Source organism: Perca fluviatilis, chromosome 20, assembly GCF_010015445.1.
Source record: "Perca fluviatilis chromosome 20, GENO_Pfluv_1.0, whole genome shotgun sequence".
Taxonomy (NCBI): Eukaryota; Metazoa; Chordata; class Actinopteri; order Perciformes; family Percidae; genus Perca; species Perca fluviatilis.
Window position 1 is genome coordinate 28,844,244 of NC_053131.1, and position 19,269 is coordinate 28,863,512.

Below are 19,269 nucleotides of genomic sequence, written 5' to 3' on the forward strand. Positions count from 1 at the left end.
TGTTGCCTAAACTTAGTTTTACAACGTTAACTATGTGTTTAAAACTGCGGCCTTTACGTTAAATGGAACGTTAGGTCACATGATTTAAATTTCCTCCACAATCACGCGTTATGGTCATATGTTAACGGCCCTATGTGGCCCTAAATATAGAATGGTCATAAATGTTGTTTTGGAATGCGTTGATAATCAACCTATTCCGTCGTTTGGGTATGAGGATGTGTTGCTCTGTCTGTCTGTCAAAAGGGAATTTGATAGAGATTTGGGCAATTTGACAGTTACCTTATTTTAGCTGTAACTATTGTATGACATGACAAAAATTGAAGAATTGATTCCAAAATGATATGTTTCCAGTGTCAATAAATCTATTGATCTTTAAATGTAAGAAATGCATTAATGCGATGATGCATGGAATAACATGTTGGTTCATTATTCTGCACTGGAGGAGCCTTCTGTCCTGTGACGGCCCTCTGCCACCCACTGCCGGATCTTTTCGGCTTGTATGCTGATACATTGTATGTGATTTTGTTGAGGAATCATCCAGGAGTTAATGTCTTGGGCAGACATTAACTCCTGGATGATTCCTCAACAAAATCACCCCTATGGGTTAATTGCCATTGTGCACTGAGTCAGTCAGAATGTGGTTCAGAAAGTAATATCATTGGCACGACAATGTGAACATTAAATAAATAGATTTTTCCCCCGCTCATGAGCACATGGACCCACACACACTTGATTTAAATAAAACAGGACTCTGCAGATCATCTATTTGTGGTACATAGTTTCGATTTTGCAGATTAACCTTGCATGCATGAATATTGAACATAATATGTTCACACTAAGTGTGATGCAGATGTAAATTAATTTGATTTGAAATTACATAAATGTAAAATTAGGAGAAATGGAGATAGGTTTTAATTTTTTCAGCAGGGCCACTGTAAAACTATATACTACAGCTTTTTAGTTAGGTGTGTTGATATCCATAATCAGGAAACAGAAGTGCTCCATCCATTTATAGCTTTGGGAAAGAGTACTTTTCACACATATGGACTGGATTCTCTAGGAGCATGAAATAACTGCAGTTGTATTTGCCAAAAACGTTTTGCCATACGGGCATTTTACAGCCAGAACATTCTTGTTACCCTAACATTTTCATTTTCTATCATCATGTATAGAGATATGTTGATTATGCTGATTATAAAGATTACCACAGTAACAACATGTTTTTGTTGTTCTATGTACAAGATAAAGCAGCCTGTATGTTTCTCTTTTAAGTGCCTTGTAAAATCCAAAAAAGAAAATCAAGATTGTACTGCCATCTAACGGAGACACTACAAATTGCAAACAGAGACAGAGACTACTCGCTATAAAACCTATAGCTAGATTATATCAGACATTTTTCTGCTAGGTTTTAAATTTAAACATTTATGGTTTGTAGGAAAGGGGGGCTATTTACATGTCTGTGCCCATGCAGGAGCCCATTGTATTATAATCCATACATTCTCCCGATGAATGTTTTTTTTTTGATTGCTTTTGTTGAATAGAATTGCTTGTCTGTACTGTAAAAATGTGACTTTCTTGTTTGTCAGTTATCGTGTTTAAAATATAGCCAAAATTAAACATGTATATATTTGCATAAGCATATGCTCATTCATGTAGTAATCTTAAAACCTGCCATCACATTGAGCTTGGACATTGGAGCTTCACAAAACATTCTCAGCACAAGAAAATAGTTTCAACCATATCTGTTGGCTCTGCTTTATCTGTGCATGGAGTTTGCTAAATTGTCAAGGAGATGGTTCAGTTTGTTATCACGTGACCTTAGTGATATAATCACATCACGTTTGCCTGTGGGCGAGTGGTACAAGGTGCAAACTGGGCTCTGGAAAAAGCACATGTATTATACCTGAAGTTCTATGCGTGAGTTAGAAACCATCGGTAACGGTATGGCTCATTTCCCTGCCCTGATCAGCAGTGACACACCTAGAAGAATATTTCTACTTTGCTAGTGTATGGAAATAAAAAAAAAGTGAAATAAAAGTGGCATTATGAAATATAAATCCCTTAAATAAATGTGGGCTAATAAAATGAAAGTCCCCTGAAATAAATAAATGTGGGAATATGAAACAAAAGTCCCCTAAAATAAAGACATTTGGACTTATTAAATGAAAGTCCCCTTAAAAAAAATAAATGTGGACTTATGAAATAAAACTACCCTGAAATAAATAAGGGTGGGCTTATAAAATAAAAGTCCCCTGAAATAAATAAATGTGGCATAATGATGTAAAACTCCACTAAAAGTAGTCATTTCAAATATGTCACTTTTATATATATTTATTACCTAATTTTTAAAATTGTATTTTATAGGTATATTTATTTATTCATTTACTATCGAATAAAATGACATACCATACATAGGCTTCAGATTGTCTCACTACATCCATACTTACACCCAGCCCCAGTCTTTTCACCAGAGTTATGTGTCCCCCTCGGACTACACTACCCAGCGTGCACCAGCACCTGCGTATGTTGACACGATTGGCTGACGTGACCCCGCCCCTGATACTCTCCTCGGGTAACTGACATGTTTTACTGCAGAGGAGCTCACACACCAAGCAGCGCCGTAAACAACTAGAGAAGACCTCAGAGGAAATAATACCATGGCTACTCACGTTAGCATGTGCTACCGCTTGTTTGATAGACATAGAAGTTCAGCACATTTCAGAAAACTCTTCGTCCAATGCTTAAACGGGAACATTCAGCGACCCTATTCCGGTGCTACGCATAAGGAAAATGAACTTGAACTTGGAGACTCGACTGCTTCATCTGCTCCCAACTTCGCCTCATCTCTAAAAACCAGGTCAAGCCAGGTAAATTAATACCTCTGCTGACTCCAAGAGACACGGCCTACAACGTATACTCGCTGCTGAGGTTTTCACTGAATGTCTCTAATCTCAGGCTTAGCTAGTTACTGAAGTTATTACTTAAATGACTAAAGGCATGCTAGGTGACAAGTTGTGTAAGTTTTTAACAGCCACAATCTCTGTCCAGTTAACGCCCATGAAGGCTAAACTAGCTAACTCTCTTAAGGACTAAATAATAAACCACTAAGTTGATGACTGTGACAGTGGTGTGACATGGTTTTGTAGGAGGAAACCAGCTAACTGCATTTTTACATCAGTAAAAATAATAATATATAATAATATAATATTTCTTGAATGGTGGATCATAATGTTAGCTCTTCTTAACCTCAGGATGTTATTAACTTACACTAAGGCAGATAACACACAACCATTGCAATGTGAAGTTAATTGTTCAGCTAGTTGTTTTGTCTGTCTGCCTGGCAGGCACTATCAGTGACCGGGTGAATGAACTTGGAAAATGATTTTCTAGAGCATTTTAAGGGTCTTTCTGATGACTAAAGATGGCTGTTGTTAAAGAGATTGGGCCTTTAGAATGATATACTAGGTCTTTACACGTAAATAAATGGGGATCCATTCATTTTCAGTATCTGGCTGGGTCCTCTGATAAACTTTAGTGTGGTCAACCTACGGCTTGGTAATGCTTGCCTTTTATGCTAATAACTGCTGACATAACCGTAGCCCACGATTGAGAGCCAAAGGTCATAAGCCATTTACAAAGCCACATGCAACTTCCTCAGTGTGACTGACATATGGATGTGTTAATACTTGTATTTAAATGTAGGCCTAAGGATTATCATGTATCCCTGTGTTTTCCCCAGAAAAATTGGCCCTGGTGTTTCATATCTTGCAAAAACTAAAAATGGTTTAACTGTTTTCTGGTTTATGGACATAGATACAATCTTAGACTAAGGCACCAATATTTTCCAACAAGACATACACATATGCTGCTACATATATATAGAAATTAAAGTACCAATATGTTACAGTAGAAAGGTTGTGTTTGATGCAAAATAATATTCGCAGTGCTACTGTACCATCATTATAACCTATTTCTACATGACAGATCCACTCCACGAAGCTATGTCCTGTTGTCTTTATCCCCAGGAGAGGCTAAGAGAGGAGAGCATACTTCCCTTTTCAGCGTTCTTGACTGACAACTTTGGCCGGAGGCACAGCTACCTGCGCATGTCCCTGACGGAGAAATGCAACCTGCGCTGTGAGTAGAGATCCCCACTGTGCCATGATAAAGATGCCCTTAGCTGCTTTGGATTATTTTCCCTGGTGCTTATCCAGCAACAGTACAAGAAACCACATTCAGTAATAACTGCTGTCACTATAACCACTACCAAAACCACAACTCTTACTGATGGGGAACACCATTTCTCCTCCCTTGTAGAGGGCAGGGTCAGCTGTAGCATCTGGAGTTGGTGGGGATTCAAAGATGCTTTAGCAATAGCATGTATCGTCAAAAGACTGCAGAACTTTTGTTATCTGAAGAACAGTCATTCCAAACATCATGACACCTAGTTACCAAAGAGGAAATAGAGTGACGTTCTGAACATAGTTGTTTTAAATGGCCAATAATCCATTTAGATGCAACAAGAAAGTGTAAAGCGTAAAAAGTAAAGTCGACAAAATAAATGTTATACAGGTCCAGCTTGTATGTCATAGTACCGCACAATATTTAAAAATATTTTTGGGAATTGGCTCAAATTAATTTGAAACCATATTTATTAGTGGGCAGGGTAATTAGCATGTTGGTCATCAATAATAGCAGTATAATCTTGAGTAAGGGCACACACTGATGATACCTGAGATCATTTCAATGGAAAGAAAAGCAGAAGCATCAAAATTATTTTTCATATATTGTATTAAAAATGTATAGATGGTATATGGTAAATGGTGACTATAGGGGGGAAAAAAAGATCAACCAAATGTTTTTTTGAGGATACATTAATATTTACATCTCTAGTTTAATATTACAGTATAAAGTAGATCCACCTCTGTAGCACGTTCACCTTGAAGGTCTCAGTTCACACCAGTGCCCCACTTATTGGAAAATATGTGAACTTGTGATAATGTAGGATAAAAATGCCTTTGGTATCTTGTTACTATTTTACCTTCTTCTCACGTTCAGGTCAGTACTGCATGCCAGAGGACGGGGTGAAGCTTACACCACGGAGCCAACTGCTGTCCACCTCCGAAGTACTAACCCTGGCTCGCCTCTTCGTCCAGGAGGGGGTGGAGAAAATCCGCCTCACTGGAGGAGAGCCCCTCATCAGACCTGATGTGCTGGATATCATCGGTAAGGAACTAGTACAATAGAGTTGATTGGGGCTGGTTATTTCAGCTGGCAGGCGTGTTAAGGTGTGTTGTCCTTTGTGATTCTGTCACATTAATTCACAATCATTCATGTAGAAGCACGGCTGTGACCAGTATTCCTTAAGATTGCGGTTTATTTTTTTGAACAATAAAGCCAGGATATAAAAAGCAGTTTTGAGTTGTCTCAACATTTGAAAGCAACTTGTTGCGGACACAAACTGTTTCATGCAGTATACCGCTATTACCGTATAACTTAGTGGATATAGTGACAGTCTTTTCAGAGAAATTATTCAGTGATTGCTATCTAAGGCTATCAATGATTCATGTTCTAATCCTGTTGACTAGACTACAGTAGAGCTTTCCTAAGAGAGGAGAGAGAGAACAGGTTTCCCATGCATCCCTTTAGGTAAAGACATACTCGTGAAATGGAAAATCATTTTTAATTTTAAGCCTGATTTGTAGATTAACAGTTTCAGCCTAACACTGACAGTACTGTGAGCAACATTAAAGCATGACATTGATGAACCAAGCAATGTGGTGTGACCAATGGGTAATGTCTTTGTAGAAAGAGAATCATAGGCTGCCAATAGCCCCATAAAGATCAGCAATTACCTCTGTGTCATGTGACAAGCCACCACTGTGACCTCACATTACCCTGGGATCCTCTGCACTGATCGAATCATTTGCATTGAGTGGAAACAGTAACCAGACTTTTTGTTGTTCACTGACATTAGTTTAAAATTGTCATATACTCCTGTGCTAAAATGCAGCTCAAGATTACAGGTACATTCTGTGATTCTATCCTTGGTGAAGACAGTCCCCTAATGTACTGGTGGTATTACATCACCTGAATTGGGATGCACCACATATGCGTTCATTTCTTAAGTTTGTGTGTAAAGTCCTATTTGACTAGCCCCAAATACTAGCTAGTTTAAAAGTAGCGATTTACCAAATTGAGTTGCATGAATAAGACTTAAGAAATGTCTTAGCTAGTAAAGACTTAATTAGTGTGTAAAGCAGTTTTTGGGGAAACAATTTTAGCACTCAATTTAAAGCAATCAAGTATGTGAACTCTACGTCACTGTAGCGCATTACAAGCTGTAACATAACTGTCAACACTAGCAGTTTTAGGGGATGTAGTGCATTGCTGGTATTGTAGGCACCAGATTTTGATAAAGAAGAAGAACGCATGAAATAATAAAGACAATATCTCTGGTCATCAGTTTGTGATTCTTTGAAACTGTCCTATCCATCATCGAAAGTGTTATAGGAGTGCAATGATATAACGGTGGAGTACTCTTTAAGTCTTCCCAATTTACATCATAATTAAACAGTGTTATGGTCAAACATCAGATCAGATATGTCATATTTGTATATGCTATTTTCATATTACTGCTTTTAATCTTCAGTCTAAAGGGGTCATATATTAGCAAGCTTACTTCTCTTTGTGTCTCACTCTCCCTCCTTTCTTTCGCTTCCTTGTTCCATGTTTGCTCTCCCTCTACAGCAGAACTGAGGAAGTTGGAGGGCCTGAAAACCATTGCTGTGACAACCAACGGCATGAACTTGGCCAGGCTTCTGCCTAAGCTTAAAGATGCTGGTCTCGACCTGATAAACATCAGCCTGGATTCACTGGTCCCTGCCAAATTTGAGTTCATTGTCAGGCGGAAAGGTACAGAAAAATATTTCACCAAAAATGTCAGATTCAAGACTAAAAGGAACTTCTGTTCAAAACCACAAGTTGTGAATGGCAGATTCAATACTGTGTATATGTAGCTGGTTTGGCCAATCCCAGTAGGTTACTGAAGGAGCCTCTACACTCTAAACCCACATGGAGTGGACATGACAGCAGGGCAGAGCTGTGGGTGGTTGGCTTATGGAAGGTAGAAACAGATGGACCGACTTTGGTCAGGAAATAAGGAAGAGGAAAAGCAACGATGGCAGTATTGGCACATGACAAAAGTGTTGTCTGCGCCAGTATTTTTTTCACAATAGCAGATTTCTTTGTAACTAAAAGGTTTAGCAAACATTAGGTCTGTGGTATCGCCTGAAAGAAATCTTGTCTCTTAGCTTTTAGTAACTTTAGTAAAGATGTAAGTCCAACACATTTAATTGCAATCATGAGAATTCTAGACGACTAAATCTAGACGTCTGCATGTATTTTGGGTTTTGTTCAAATGAGTCCGACCTCGGCAGTTTGCTGTTAAAAAGCTCTGGCTTTCTTTTGCAAATCATGGACTTTGTTAGCTGTTAAGAGACAGTGAACAGAGGAAGCTGAACTTATGCTGTAACGACCTGTAAAGCTGAAGCATCCCACATTTCAGACACATGCATCACTCAACTCGACTTGTGCCGTATCGCTCAATACATTTTTACCTAAAACTTCCCTCCCATCATGCACCATCTCTACCTCAGATTTGACTTTGTAGCACAGTATTCAAAGATATAAAGGTATGATAAATGTGTTGAATGCAAAATGTTATTGTATCTAAGGTTAAACATTCATCATCAACTTCTATTTTAATTTTTTCCCAGGATTCCACAAAGTCATGGAGGGCATTGATAAGGCCATTGAAATGGGCTACAACCCAGTCAAGGTATTATGTTCATCTTTTCAAACTTGCTTTTACCTAAAAATGTTAAAAATGTCATATTTTTGTATCTCTTTTAAAAAAAATTGTGAATTATAGTTTTGAATTTTTAAATGTATGGATAAGTGTAGTTGTTATTAGAGTGAGGTAAAATATTGGCTGGTCCTTCCTCTAATTGTCAAAATGTTGTGGCAGCACAGTGTTGCAACATATAATGTATATATTAAATATTTAAATAAATATTTCATCCATGTCCTGACCCTTTGCCCATATAAGTTGGAGAATCACAGAGCTGCTCCCTGATTTGCTGTATGTGACTCATTACTGCATACCACAGTTCCCCATTGCACTGTGCATGGAAAGAATGGCAAGAGAAACAAACTAATGAAGGAACTACTGTAACATCTTAACAGGCTCACATAACCTGGCTCCCATCCTGAGACCTAATGATACAGGAAGAGTGTGAGTCTTACGGTGACGGCATCCCATGTTAGGAGTGACGGCATGTTGGCTTAGATGTTAAACTGGTTAGCTTGACACCACTGACTGAGAAAGACTGATTGAGGGATAGTTGAGATGTGTAAGAAAACTCAAGACTACGATTACTACTGCTGTATTAAACGTTCACATTCTTTATCAAGTCCTAAAGATAACAAGACAGCACCACTCTGGAGGAGCTCTTTAAAAAATCTGAATCATTATTTATTTCTGTGTCCTGAACATTCTTTCCCTAAGCAACATCATTACCAGTAATGGATCAACCTGCCATGTGTATTCTAGCAAAGTCTTGTAACAACTATAGGCTGTGTTATGCAATTAAATATTGATGCATGCATCTCCAGTAAGTCATTCTGTTTGTGCAAATGCCTGTGTGGTCGCTAAAATGTCCAGCTACTTTGTGGTTTTAGCCCTGAACTTGGCATTCTTACATTTGGGACATAACTGAGGACATGAATGCACAGTTAATCAGTGGCCTATTGTTGTGTGCTGCCCTCTGTAGGTTAACTGCGTGGTCATGCGAGGACTCAACGAGGATGAGCTGTTAGATTTTGTGGCGCTGACAGAGAAGAAGCCTCTGGAGGTGCGCTTCATCGAATACATGCCCTTTGATGGTGAGTGCTCCTTTCCCACAATGCCTTATTATACAGGTCCGGAAAGTTATCCAAAGAGTCAGATTCTATTACTGGGTCTTTTTCATACACTATTTAGACATTGTTTAGACATTTATATATAAAATGTAAATATTAACAGAATATGAAGAAATGCATAGTAATCCTGCCCACATTGCTCATTGCTGCTAACCTGACGCGTCAGATGGTTTATTACACATTACGCAGAACCATCTGAGAAGCCGTCACTGGAAACTGTTTGGAAAAGGGCAGGCACTTTCAACAGTGCCTTGCAGGTGATTGGATGAACCATCATTGTGAAAAGCCTTTAGTGCGTTTTTTGCTCTTCTTATCAATGAAGTACAGTAATAATATCTAGTTCCGATGTAACTAATGCTATTGCAGCATCTATGGCTACGCTAACGTCTTTAGGATCAGCCATTGTTGTTTTCAATCAACAGTACAGCCCAGCACACACACCTCAACCACCCCAGTAGCTCCTCACACGACACTGATTGTTGGCTTGGACACAAACATTACTTTGAACATTATTTATTACTTGATACATTACTTAAAGCCTCTAGTCATGGTATCCGAAAATCCAGCTGCCATGCAAGTTAACATTGCTGATGGAGCATATTTTAAATAACCCAATTGATTACACAATATACAGTGGTTAGGTAACTCCTTTTAAGAATCGATTAACATCAATAAAATATTACTAAAACAATTGCAGGGTTTCATAATGATATAATGTTTTCTCCACTCAGTATTTCTTGGTTTTATGCATTTTCCTTTTCTTCCCCTTTTCCTCTGAAGATGCGTCCGTTCAGTTATGCTTACAGTAACCTCACTGATGTGCTACCACACACGAGTCCCTGGTTGTTGAATAGCCTATGAGCTGAAAGATGCCGTAGTTTGTGATATGCTACACTTAGTCTATATCCTTGACGTTCCATTTCCGGGTTTACTCCGTTGCCGCCGAATAATCCGCCGGATATCCGTTGCCTTGGGCTTCCTTTGTGTTGGCATTTTAAACTCTGGTGGATTCATGAGGACTATGGTTAACTGCTCCTCAGATCTCTGCAGGGTAAATCCAGACTGCTAGCTAGACTATCTGTCCAATCTGAGTTTTCTGTTGCATGACTAAAACAACTTTTGGGGGCGACCTGTAGCTCACCCAGTAAGAGGGTAGGAGGGTCTGGCAAAGCGAGACTATGCTACACCTTACACTGACCTTCATTGTCTTGTCTCCGCTCTGTAGGCAACAAGTGGAACTTCAAGAAGATGGTGAGTTACCAGGAGATGCTGGACCACATCAGGCAGCAGTGGCCCAACCTGGAAAAGCTTCAAACTGGACAAACAGAAACTGCCAAGGTCAGTGTTATTGATGTGCTGCTGTCAGAAGGTGAATTTTTGAGGTGAATGGGCTATATTCAGAATATCTCTAAAGTATTGTCTTGAAAATTTTAATTCCCTCTGGCACATTATTGAATCATTCTAACCACTTGTAAATCATTCAGACTCCTTTCAGAATACACTGTAGTATCTTAGCAGACACACAATCATAGTTATTAGTTGAGTGATCGATTGGCTAACAAAAAAATAACATCAACATTCACAATGTTCTGACAAATCTTATTCATGTCCAGATGTGAGGAAAACATAAAGTGCCTGGTGTAAGAGCCAAATCAAGCTCTTTGTCATTAGTTTGAATGCTCAAAACCATTTGTAAAGAAATCTTCATAGGCATAATTGTTTGACGCTCTTCTCTGTCTTTGACAGACGTTTAAAGTGCCAGGCTTCAAAGGTCAGGTGGGCTTCATCACCTCCATGTCTGACCATTTCTGTGGCTCCTGCAACCGTTTACGTATCACTGCAGATGGCAGCCTCAAGGTAAAGCGTCAGTTGTTCTTTGTTGGGCTTCAAGGAGCTGTTAATTGGGTCTGTTTTTATGTTAATGTAGCGCACACTTAATGTGTGTATCGTTTAACAGTGTTTTAAGCCCCCAACGTCTCAAAGGCACTAGGATTAGGCAGTGGTAATGGTTATGGTTAAGGTTAAGGTTAGGTGCCTTGAAGTCAACGGTTGCAGCACTGCCTGGAAGGAGACGTTGGGGGCTTAAAACACCATCAACGTGTGTATGTGCACTCATAGATTTGCATATTAGCCATTCATAATCTCATCCTTTCTTTGGTTTGGAACATTGCATGATTTTTATTTTGAATGTCTTACCTACACTTCCTCCTGTCTGTCTTCTCTCAGGTGTGTCTGTTTGGGAACTCCGAGGTGTCTCTGAGAGATGTCTTGCGCTCCGGGGCGTCAAATGAGGAGCTACTGCAAATCATTGGAGCTGCTGTCGGCAGGAAGAAGAAACAACACGCAGGTAGACAGTTAGTGTTCAGTTAGTTTATATGCAACGCACCATTTGTGGGGTATACTCTAGATTATTGAGGACCATTTGTTCTACTGGAATATAATCTCTTCCTGTTTGTCTCCTCAGGCATGTTCAGTATCTCCCAGATGAAGAACAGGCCTATGATCCTCATTGGTGGGTGACATGGCTGTACGTACAAAATCTCTTCCCCCCCACCCCGTCATCATTTATTTGTGATGTTATGATCATCTTGGGCTGTTCCACCATATGTTTTCCATTTATTTATTACTTACAGTTAAATATGCAGCTCCAAGATGCATTTACATTTGAACTAATAACTTGATTAATGTTGTCTTTTTTTTTTTTCCCAGAAGGCACCGCATCCCAAAGGCTTTTGTCTCTGTCAAAGGCACAAGACAGCCAGAGAGCTTCCCCCAATGTTTCCCGTCTTACAAACGACACGTTCCTCTCTCCAACAGCAGCTCCTCACATGTCCCGCTCAGGCAGCAGGACACACCTGAACAGAGAGGGGTTTCTGTGCCTTCCAGACTGCACTACTTCAACACAGGCGGCCCATGTTTGCTGCTCTAGAACCTTAATAAGTGGGGGTACCCATATTAGCTCACAAATCAACGAAGAAAAACCTAACGCGATGGACAGCCTCCGCAGAGCAGCCCCCCTTCCCTCCTCTGAGTTTGGTAATGGTAAAGCTGCAAGTTTTACTGCATGCACCACTGTTACGAGCTACATTAATGAAGGCCATCTCAGGTACGCACAAGCCAGGGGTCATAATGCTTTGAAGAGCCACTTACTCAGGACCCCAGGAACGCCTATTTTTGCACACTACTAATGAATGCCATGGCGTCTGACACTCAGATGTTCGGGATAACCAGCTGGCCAAGGGCGACGCCTTGGCCGTGGCGCAGTTGGCCGGCATCATGGCTTCCAAGCAGACCTCGACCCTCATCCCGCTCTGCCACCCGCTCCCTCTAGACCAGGCCTCCGTCACCTTTGACCTCGATGAGCTGCGGAACGCCGCGGTCGTCACGGCAACGTGTCGCACCACGGGCAGGACAGGAGTCGAGATGGAGGTGTTGACAGCCGTTTCCGTCGCTGCGCTGACCATCTATGACATGTGTAAGGCAGTGAGTCATGACATCATCATTACAGATGTGAAACTGGTCAGTAAGACAGGCGGGAAGAGGGACTTTCATCGTCATCCATGACCTTCTTCCCCACCGATAAATCCAACACAGGAAATCCGAGAACTAATTCATTGTATCATGAAGACTGCATTTTCAATTGTCATATTTTTCTACAAACTTAAAATGTGTACCATCAGAATAATTTGAAATATACTCTCATCATGCACTTCCACACTTAGGGATTAACCCCCACCCTGCCCACCTCTGCTACGTGATTGCCTACTCCAGTGACTGAATTACCAGAGTTAATTACTTGATCTGTCATCTGTCACAATATGAATCATGTTATTTAAACAGTGTTAATGTTAACTTAAATGTAGCAGTGTTTTGCTAATAATTTCAGTGTCATGCTCATGTTTAGTTCCTGTAATAAGTATCTGACATAAGAACACCAACAGATGTGTCACTAGAGGGCACTCAAGTGTTAGATTCAGAAGCCTTGCTGGGAGAACAAACAGAGAGCAGCCTCAACACTAGTCACATTGAATGTATTTCTCTTTTATTAGCCTACATCAACTTTGAAGTTAATTTTATTCAGAATGAAGCCCAGGTGCAAAGAGTGTACGTGTTGTGTGTCTTGGTGTCTTTCCCCAGTCTGTCTGCTGGTAGACATCACGTCTAACTGAAAGATCACAGACTCTATCTGTTCCTCTACTAGCCTGCTTTGCATTGCCATAACTAACAGCACTAAGAATGTGTTTACAATTGAGATTTGGGGTTAATTCAGTTGCAACTCTTCTCAGAAATATTGCTTTCATCATTTTGTCTGGAAAAAGTAATGGGTAACCAATTTACTCCCAAGTTTACTGGATTTCTTTAGAGTCTTTATTCTTTTCCTTATACCCACTGTAGTATAGTTGAAACACTGGATATTTGTACTCATGTCACATTACAGTAGATGATGGCAGTAAGACAAGAGTTTTTTTAAGCTTTTTCTCTAAGGCCGGTTACACACTGCAGGCGTGGCGTGAGCGTGGCGTTTCTGTTGCGTGTCAGCTGCGTGGATTTTGTCTGCCTTTACACACCAGAAACGTGTCTGACGCCACGCTGCTGCTGCTAGCCTTGTCTGGACACATGGATGTTTCACATTGATAAAATGAAATACCATGTTAAACATAAATATATACTGATCTGATTACAGCAAAGACAACGTCGGCAGTATTGACGGCAAAATAGGCTACAGAATATTTCGTTCTGTATTGACAGGTGCAATATTAGAAAATCAATTTAAAAAAATAATTACGTTCATATAGATCTATCTGCATTTATATCAAAACCTAGAGGCTTTCAAACATTAACATATCATTTGTTAATATGTATTTGTGTCTAAATGACATAAACATATTTTCCTATTCTATTTTGCCTGGAAACGCTTCCAACACGCTCGCGTCTCGCGTGAAAAATAGGCGGTCGCCACGCGGCTGACACGCTCGCGTGATGCGTCCAGTGTGTAACTGGCCTTAATATCTACCATTCATATACTGGCTAATAACACCAATAACTAATTACACTAGTTAAGTTTTGATGCTTTTCCCCTACAATGAACTTGATTGTGTTTATTGATTTGAGTAGCTCAAAATGTATAATTGTTTGAAAATATTTCATTCTTTATATGATTAAAGTGCCTGATGAAATGCCAACTGATGCAGCCTCCATGTATTGCATGTCACAATCATTTAGTCAGTATTTCCTGTAGGTATGATCCTCTCTGATCTGATCTTTGGAGAACTGAAAGCACAAAAAAATCCATTTACTCTTACATGGTTTCATATTGCATATTGTTCTATTGTTACTACATTACATGTAATCACACCAGAATCAATCTATTACCAGAAAGAAAAGATGTCACTGTTTGACTTTCTGTAGCGATACAGAAACAGCAGCAGGAGAATAATCCGTAAAAGTCCTCAAACCAGCCCAACAATCAACAGCACAGAGGCCTGGACCCTGCTATTGTAAATAACTACCACAATTCAAAAGTGATAAAAACTTAAAACTCAGTTTGAAAGCTTGAAAACTAATTAAAAAAGGTTTTGCAAGATTGAAATAAGTTTTGATGTCCTTGATAATGTTTTGATAGGCTGAAAGAAATTAAAATATCTGCAAACAGTATTTTGTATTTGAATTCTCCACAACTGCAGCACTTCTTTTTAGAGTGTTTCCCCAACACATTTTCATTAAAGGGTGAATCTATATTTTGAATATTGCAAATGTACAAAGTTGCACTCATATAGCAGACTTTTCTTCCAGAGCTAAGTTTACAACACCAATTTTTTCAGAAATATGCCCTTGTAGTTGTGAGCTTACCAGTCACAAAGGGGGGGGTTTTCTGTTCAGAAAAATATTCTACTAAATGTTGGCATCACAGGAGAGTCTGGTTCTGGTTAATCCACCTTTGTTAATGCCTTCAGAGGCATAGACAACATGGATGAGGGAGCTGCCCATACTGTTACACTATGGGATCGTCCTGGTAATGGCACCCCCAGATTTCCAGCTGAGAAGTAGTACCAGTCTGATCAGTAATGAAGGGGGTAGCTGTATGACAATGTGGCATGTTTGCATGCTGGAGAGTGTACAATATGAGCAAAAGAGAACCAAGGTTAACCAAAGATGCCACATCACCACAGATGGAGGGAGGGTGCCTGTTGGGGAGAGAGAGAGACAGAGAGAGAGAGAGAATGAAGAATGAGTAGCGGAGCCTAGATTTATAATCTTGGAGCACTGGGCCAAGGTGAAACCGGAAGGCACTGATTATAGTGCTATTACAGCGCTTCCTTCTCTATCGCTGAATAGTAGGTACTTATCAAACTTCTTGGAGAAGTAACAAACTGGTCCGTCTGTTGCATCCTCCTCCTGTAACAAGACTCAACAAGAATATTTTATTTGACTGAACATATACAGTGCCTTGAAAAAGTATTCACCCCCCCCCCCCTTGGTTTTTACCTATTTTGTTACATTACAGTCTTTAGTTCAATGTTTTTTTAATCTGAATTGTATGTGATGGATCAGAACACAATAGTCTAAGTTGGTGAAGTGAAATGAGAAAAATATATACATAAAACTATTTTTTTTAGAAAGAAAATTGGCATGTGCGTATGTATTCACCCCCTTTGTTATGAAGCCCATAAAAAGCTCTGGTGCAACCAATTACCTTCAGAAGTCACATAATTAGTGAAATGATGTCCATCTGTGTGCAATCTAAGTGTCACATGATCTGTCATTACATATACACACCTTTTTTGAAAGGCCCCAGAGGCTGCAACACCTAAGCAAGAGGCACCACTAACCAAACACTGCCATGAAGACCAAGGAACTCTCCAAACAAGTAAGGGACAATGTTGTTGAGAAGTACAAGTCAGGGTTAGGTTATAAAAAAATATCCAAATATTTGATGATCCCCAGGAGCACCAAATGGAAAGAACATGGCACAACAGCAAACCTGCCAAGAGACGGCCGCCCACCAAAACTCACGGACCGGGCAAGGAGGGCATTAATCACACAAGCAGCACAGAGACCTAAGGTAACAGGACGACAAGCTGTACGCTCCATAGAGTTGGGCTTTATGGCCAGAAGAAAGCCATTACTTTCAGCAAAAAACAAAATGGCACGTTTTGAGTTTGCGAAAAGGCATGTGGGAGACTCCCAAAATGTATGGAGGAAGGTGCTCTGGTCTGATGAGACTAAAATTGAACTTTTCGGCCATCAAAGAAAACGCTATGTCTGGCGCAAATCCAACACATCACATCACCCAAAGAACAGCATCCCCACAGTGAAACATGGCGGTGGCAGCATCATGCTGTGGGGATGTTTTTCAGCAGCCGGGACTGGGAAACTGGTCAGAGTTGAGGGAAAGATGGATGGTGCCAAATACAGGGATATTCTTGAGCAAAACCTATACCACTCTGTGCGTGATTTGAGGCTATGACATTGTGGGCATGTTCTGTAAATTAAATGATGCAAATCCTCAAACAATCCATGTTGATTGTAGGTTGTGAGGCAACAAAACACGAAAAATGCCAAGGGGGGGTGAATACTTTTGCAAGGCACTGTAGTTATGCATCAAATTCTGCAACAAGTCTGCACAGGATCTTAGATATCCTGTTCAAGCAACTGCAACAATACATTTTGTCAGGAACTAAATTCTCCTTTTGAGAAGTGGGATTTGGAGAAAAATATTCCACTAAATATTGCTGTCACAGGAGAGACGGGCTCTGGTAAATCCACCTTTGTTAATGCCTTCAGAGGCATGGACAGAGATGTGGGAGCCGCCCCTACTGGTTGTGTGGAAACCAGCTCAGAGGGTACACCATACTCCCATCCAAACTATCCCAATGTATATCTATGGGATCTTCCTGGTATTGGTACCACCAATTTTCCAGCTAAAAAGTACCTGGAGCTTGTTAAATTTAAAAGATTTGACTTCTTCATCATCATCTCAGACACTCGCTTCAGAGAAAATGATGTGATGCTCGCTAAGGAGATTCAGAAGATGGGGAAAAAGTTCTACTTTGTTTGCTCAAAGATAGACCATAACTTACAAGATGAGGAAAGAAGCAACAAGGAGAGATGCATTGTGCCAGGTTGTAGTACAAGTGCTATTTTCCGCCCGTAGTCCCTTAACAGGTTATAACACAATAAAAATGCCATGCAAGTGAAATACAAAACATTAAAATATACGATTTTACAACCACAGTCACACAATTAAAAACTATCATGTGCTCAATTGTTCCCCCTTCCTAAAACCAACCCCCCCCCACCCCAACAAAGCTATGCACTCAAAATCCTATCTCCCAACACACACACACACACACACACACACACACACACACACACACACACACACACACACCTCATAAATGTGTGCAATTTTGTTGTGACAGTAACCATGCTTTTGTCAAACTCGAAAAGGTTTGAGGATTTGTACATGTAATAAGATGTGTGGGGAGATTATTCCACTGACTTATGGCCACAAAAGAAAAGGATGATTTCCCAAATGAAGTTTTGTGATTGGGAATATTGCACTCTCCTCTAGTGAGTAAATTTTTTTAGAGGAGCGATAGCATGATTCACAAAAAGCCCAAATAGTAAAGAACTACTGTATGTGTTTGTTTTGACTTCAGTGCTTATGTGAGTCATTGTGTTTGTCCAACTCCAACTCCGTTATCTTTTATTGATATTACATTGATAATATTGATTTCAGTCAGACAACTTTCAGTATAATGTTAAACAGCAAAGCTACCTGGCAACCTGAAATAATGGTGCACTTGGTAACTTCACAAACCAGATGCAAAGCCCTACTTCTTGATGGTAACGTTCCTCTTCTTGCTGAATGGTGGGGTGGAGGTGGTGAAGAGGAGGAGCCATTATTGGACAGTCCAGATTTCTTTGGACAGAGATTTCAGACTGTTAAATTACTGGGACAAATCGGCCTGCACAGAAAATCTGCTGTTATCCCTTGAATTTATCATGTAGCCTCATAGAACAGACTGATATTTAGAGCCCGGGCCCCAAAAGGCGCAGGGACCCTGAACTGAAGAAATTATTATTTCAAAAAAAAATGCTAAAAAAACGACGTTTGATGGGCGGCCTCAAGCTCACCCAGAAAGAGTATTTGCCCCATGTAGGCCGAGTCCTGCAGCAGCACAGGGTCTGAATCCGACCTGCTGCCCTTTGCTACGACGTTGCACAAGGACTGGTGAAAAAGACATGAGACCATTATATCATTTTTCCTGTTTGTGACACAGGTCTTGAAAAAGCAGGTGTGGTCTCCCCCCAAGTCTTCCTGGTGTCCAACTTTGATCTCCAGCTGTATGACTTCGCTCTCTTAGGGGAAACCTTAGAGAGACAACTTCCTGAACACAAGAGGAATGCTCTGCTTTCTGCCATGCCCAATATCAGCCCGGAGGTCATCAACAAGCTTTCCATAATAAAATCAAATACTGGGCTACACTGAGTGCAGCTGTAGGAGCTGAACCAGTTCCGGGGGTTTCTATTACTGTTGATGCCAGCTTGTTGGTTTGTGTTGTCAAAGAATACGTCCTGGGGTTTGGTCTTGATATCCCGTCACTGAAGAGACTCTCTGATAGGACAAATGTGCCATTCAATGATCTGACTGACATCATTATTTCACCACTGGCTGCAACAGAAATAACCTCAAATCTTATCTTGAAGGTGATTGGTCAATTAGCAGGCACAGCAGCATTAATGGCAGCAGAGGAAGGGTCCAGATTCATTCCAATACTTGAAATCCCAGCAGCAAAGACCCTCTCTTTTATCTCCACCTATATCATTCTCAAAACCATCCTCGACATGCTTGCTGAGGATGCTCAAAGAGTGTTTAAAAGGGCCCTGGATTTGAACACCTCAGTGTGATAATGTAAAGTGAATGGCAATGGCATTTAATGGCACATTTAAAACTGCAGTGCTTTTGAAATATTTCTCAGTAGATTACACTGTACTCCAAACAAATCATAATCTTATATTCTAACTGAACATTTTAGCAAACATTTATCATATGTTTGCAGCTGATCACTCTAGAGCAGAGATCTTCAACAGGGGGTATGGGGCCCCAAGGGGGTTCTCAGAGTCACTGCAGGGGGCCTCAAAATTATTGTTCATTTTTGAAAGTTTAAAAAAAAAAAAGTAAATGTCTTAACATGAATCTAACACATTATTAGCAAATATAAATCCCCACTGATGATAGGCTTACTGGCCTATAGGTAAAGTAGTCACTAAGATATCCAT

At 40.2% G+C, this 19,269-nt stretch overlaps 1 protein-coding gene and 1 pseudogene across 4 annotated transcripts; both read left to right on the forward strand.

Annotated features, from left to right (window-relative positions):
• Positions 1 to 2,572: 2,572 nt before the first annotated feature.
• Positions 2,573 to 12,173, forward strand: mocs1 (molybdenum cofactor synthesis 1). 4 transcript variants are annotated; one of them, XM_039786805.1, is made up of 11 exons: positions 2,573 to 2,867; positions 4,026 to 4,137; positions 5,059 to 5,226; positions 6,751 to 6,915; positions 7,779 to 7,840; positions 8,835 to 8,946; positions 10,208 to 10,320; positions 10,729 to 10,839; positions 11,209 to 11,329; positions 11,447 to 11,494; positions 11,692 to 12,173. In XM_039786805.1, exons 1-11 carry the CDS (start codon positions 2,658 to 2,660, stop codon positions 12,168 to 12,170), a joined length of 1,701 nt encoding a protein of 566 aa, XP_039642739.1. In that variant the 5' UTR covers positions 2,573 to 2,657; the 3' UTR covers positions 12,171 to 12,173. The 4 variants fall into 4 exon arrangements, with proteins under 4 accessions (XP_039642739.1, XP_039642740.1, XP_039642742.1 ...); XM_039786806.1 differs by having other exon boundaries at positions 11,695 to 12,173; XM_039786808.1 differs by having other exon boundaries at positions 11,447 to 11,509; positions 11,695 to 11,833.
• An 85-nt stretch (positions 12,174 to 12,258) lies between these two features.
• LOC120548940 lies at positions 12,259 to 19,000 on the forward strand (annotated as a pseudogene).
• The last annotated feature ends 269 nt before the right edge of the window (positions 19,001 to 19,269 follow it).

What these genes read in the sequence shown, in the direction of transcription:
- mocs1 (XM_039786805.1), top strand. Translation starts at nt 2,658, where the DNA reads ATGGCTACTCACGTTAGCATGTGCTACCGCTTGTTTGATAGACATAGA. An exon ending in GGAGAAATGCAACCTGCGCT is followed by an intron (nt 4,138 to 5,058) that starts GTGAGTAGAGAT and finishes TCTCACGTTCAG; the next exon opens with GTCAGTACTGCATGCCAGAG. An exon ending in CAGGCCTATGATCCTCATTG is followed by an intron (nt 11,495 to 11,691) that starts GTGGGTGACATG and finishes TTTTTTTCCCAG; the next exon opens with AAGGCACCGCATCCCAAAGG.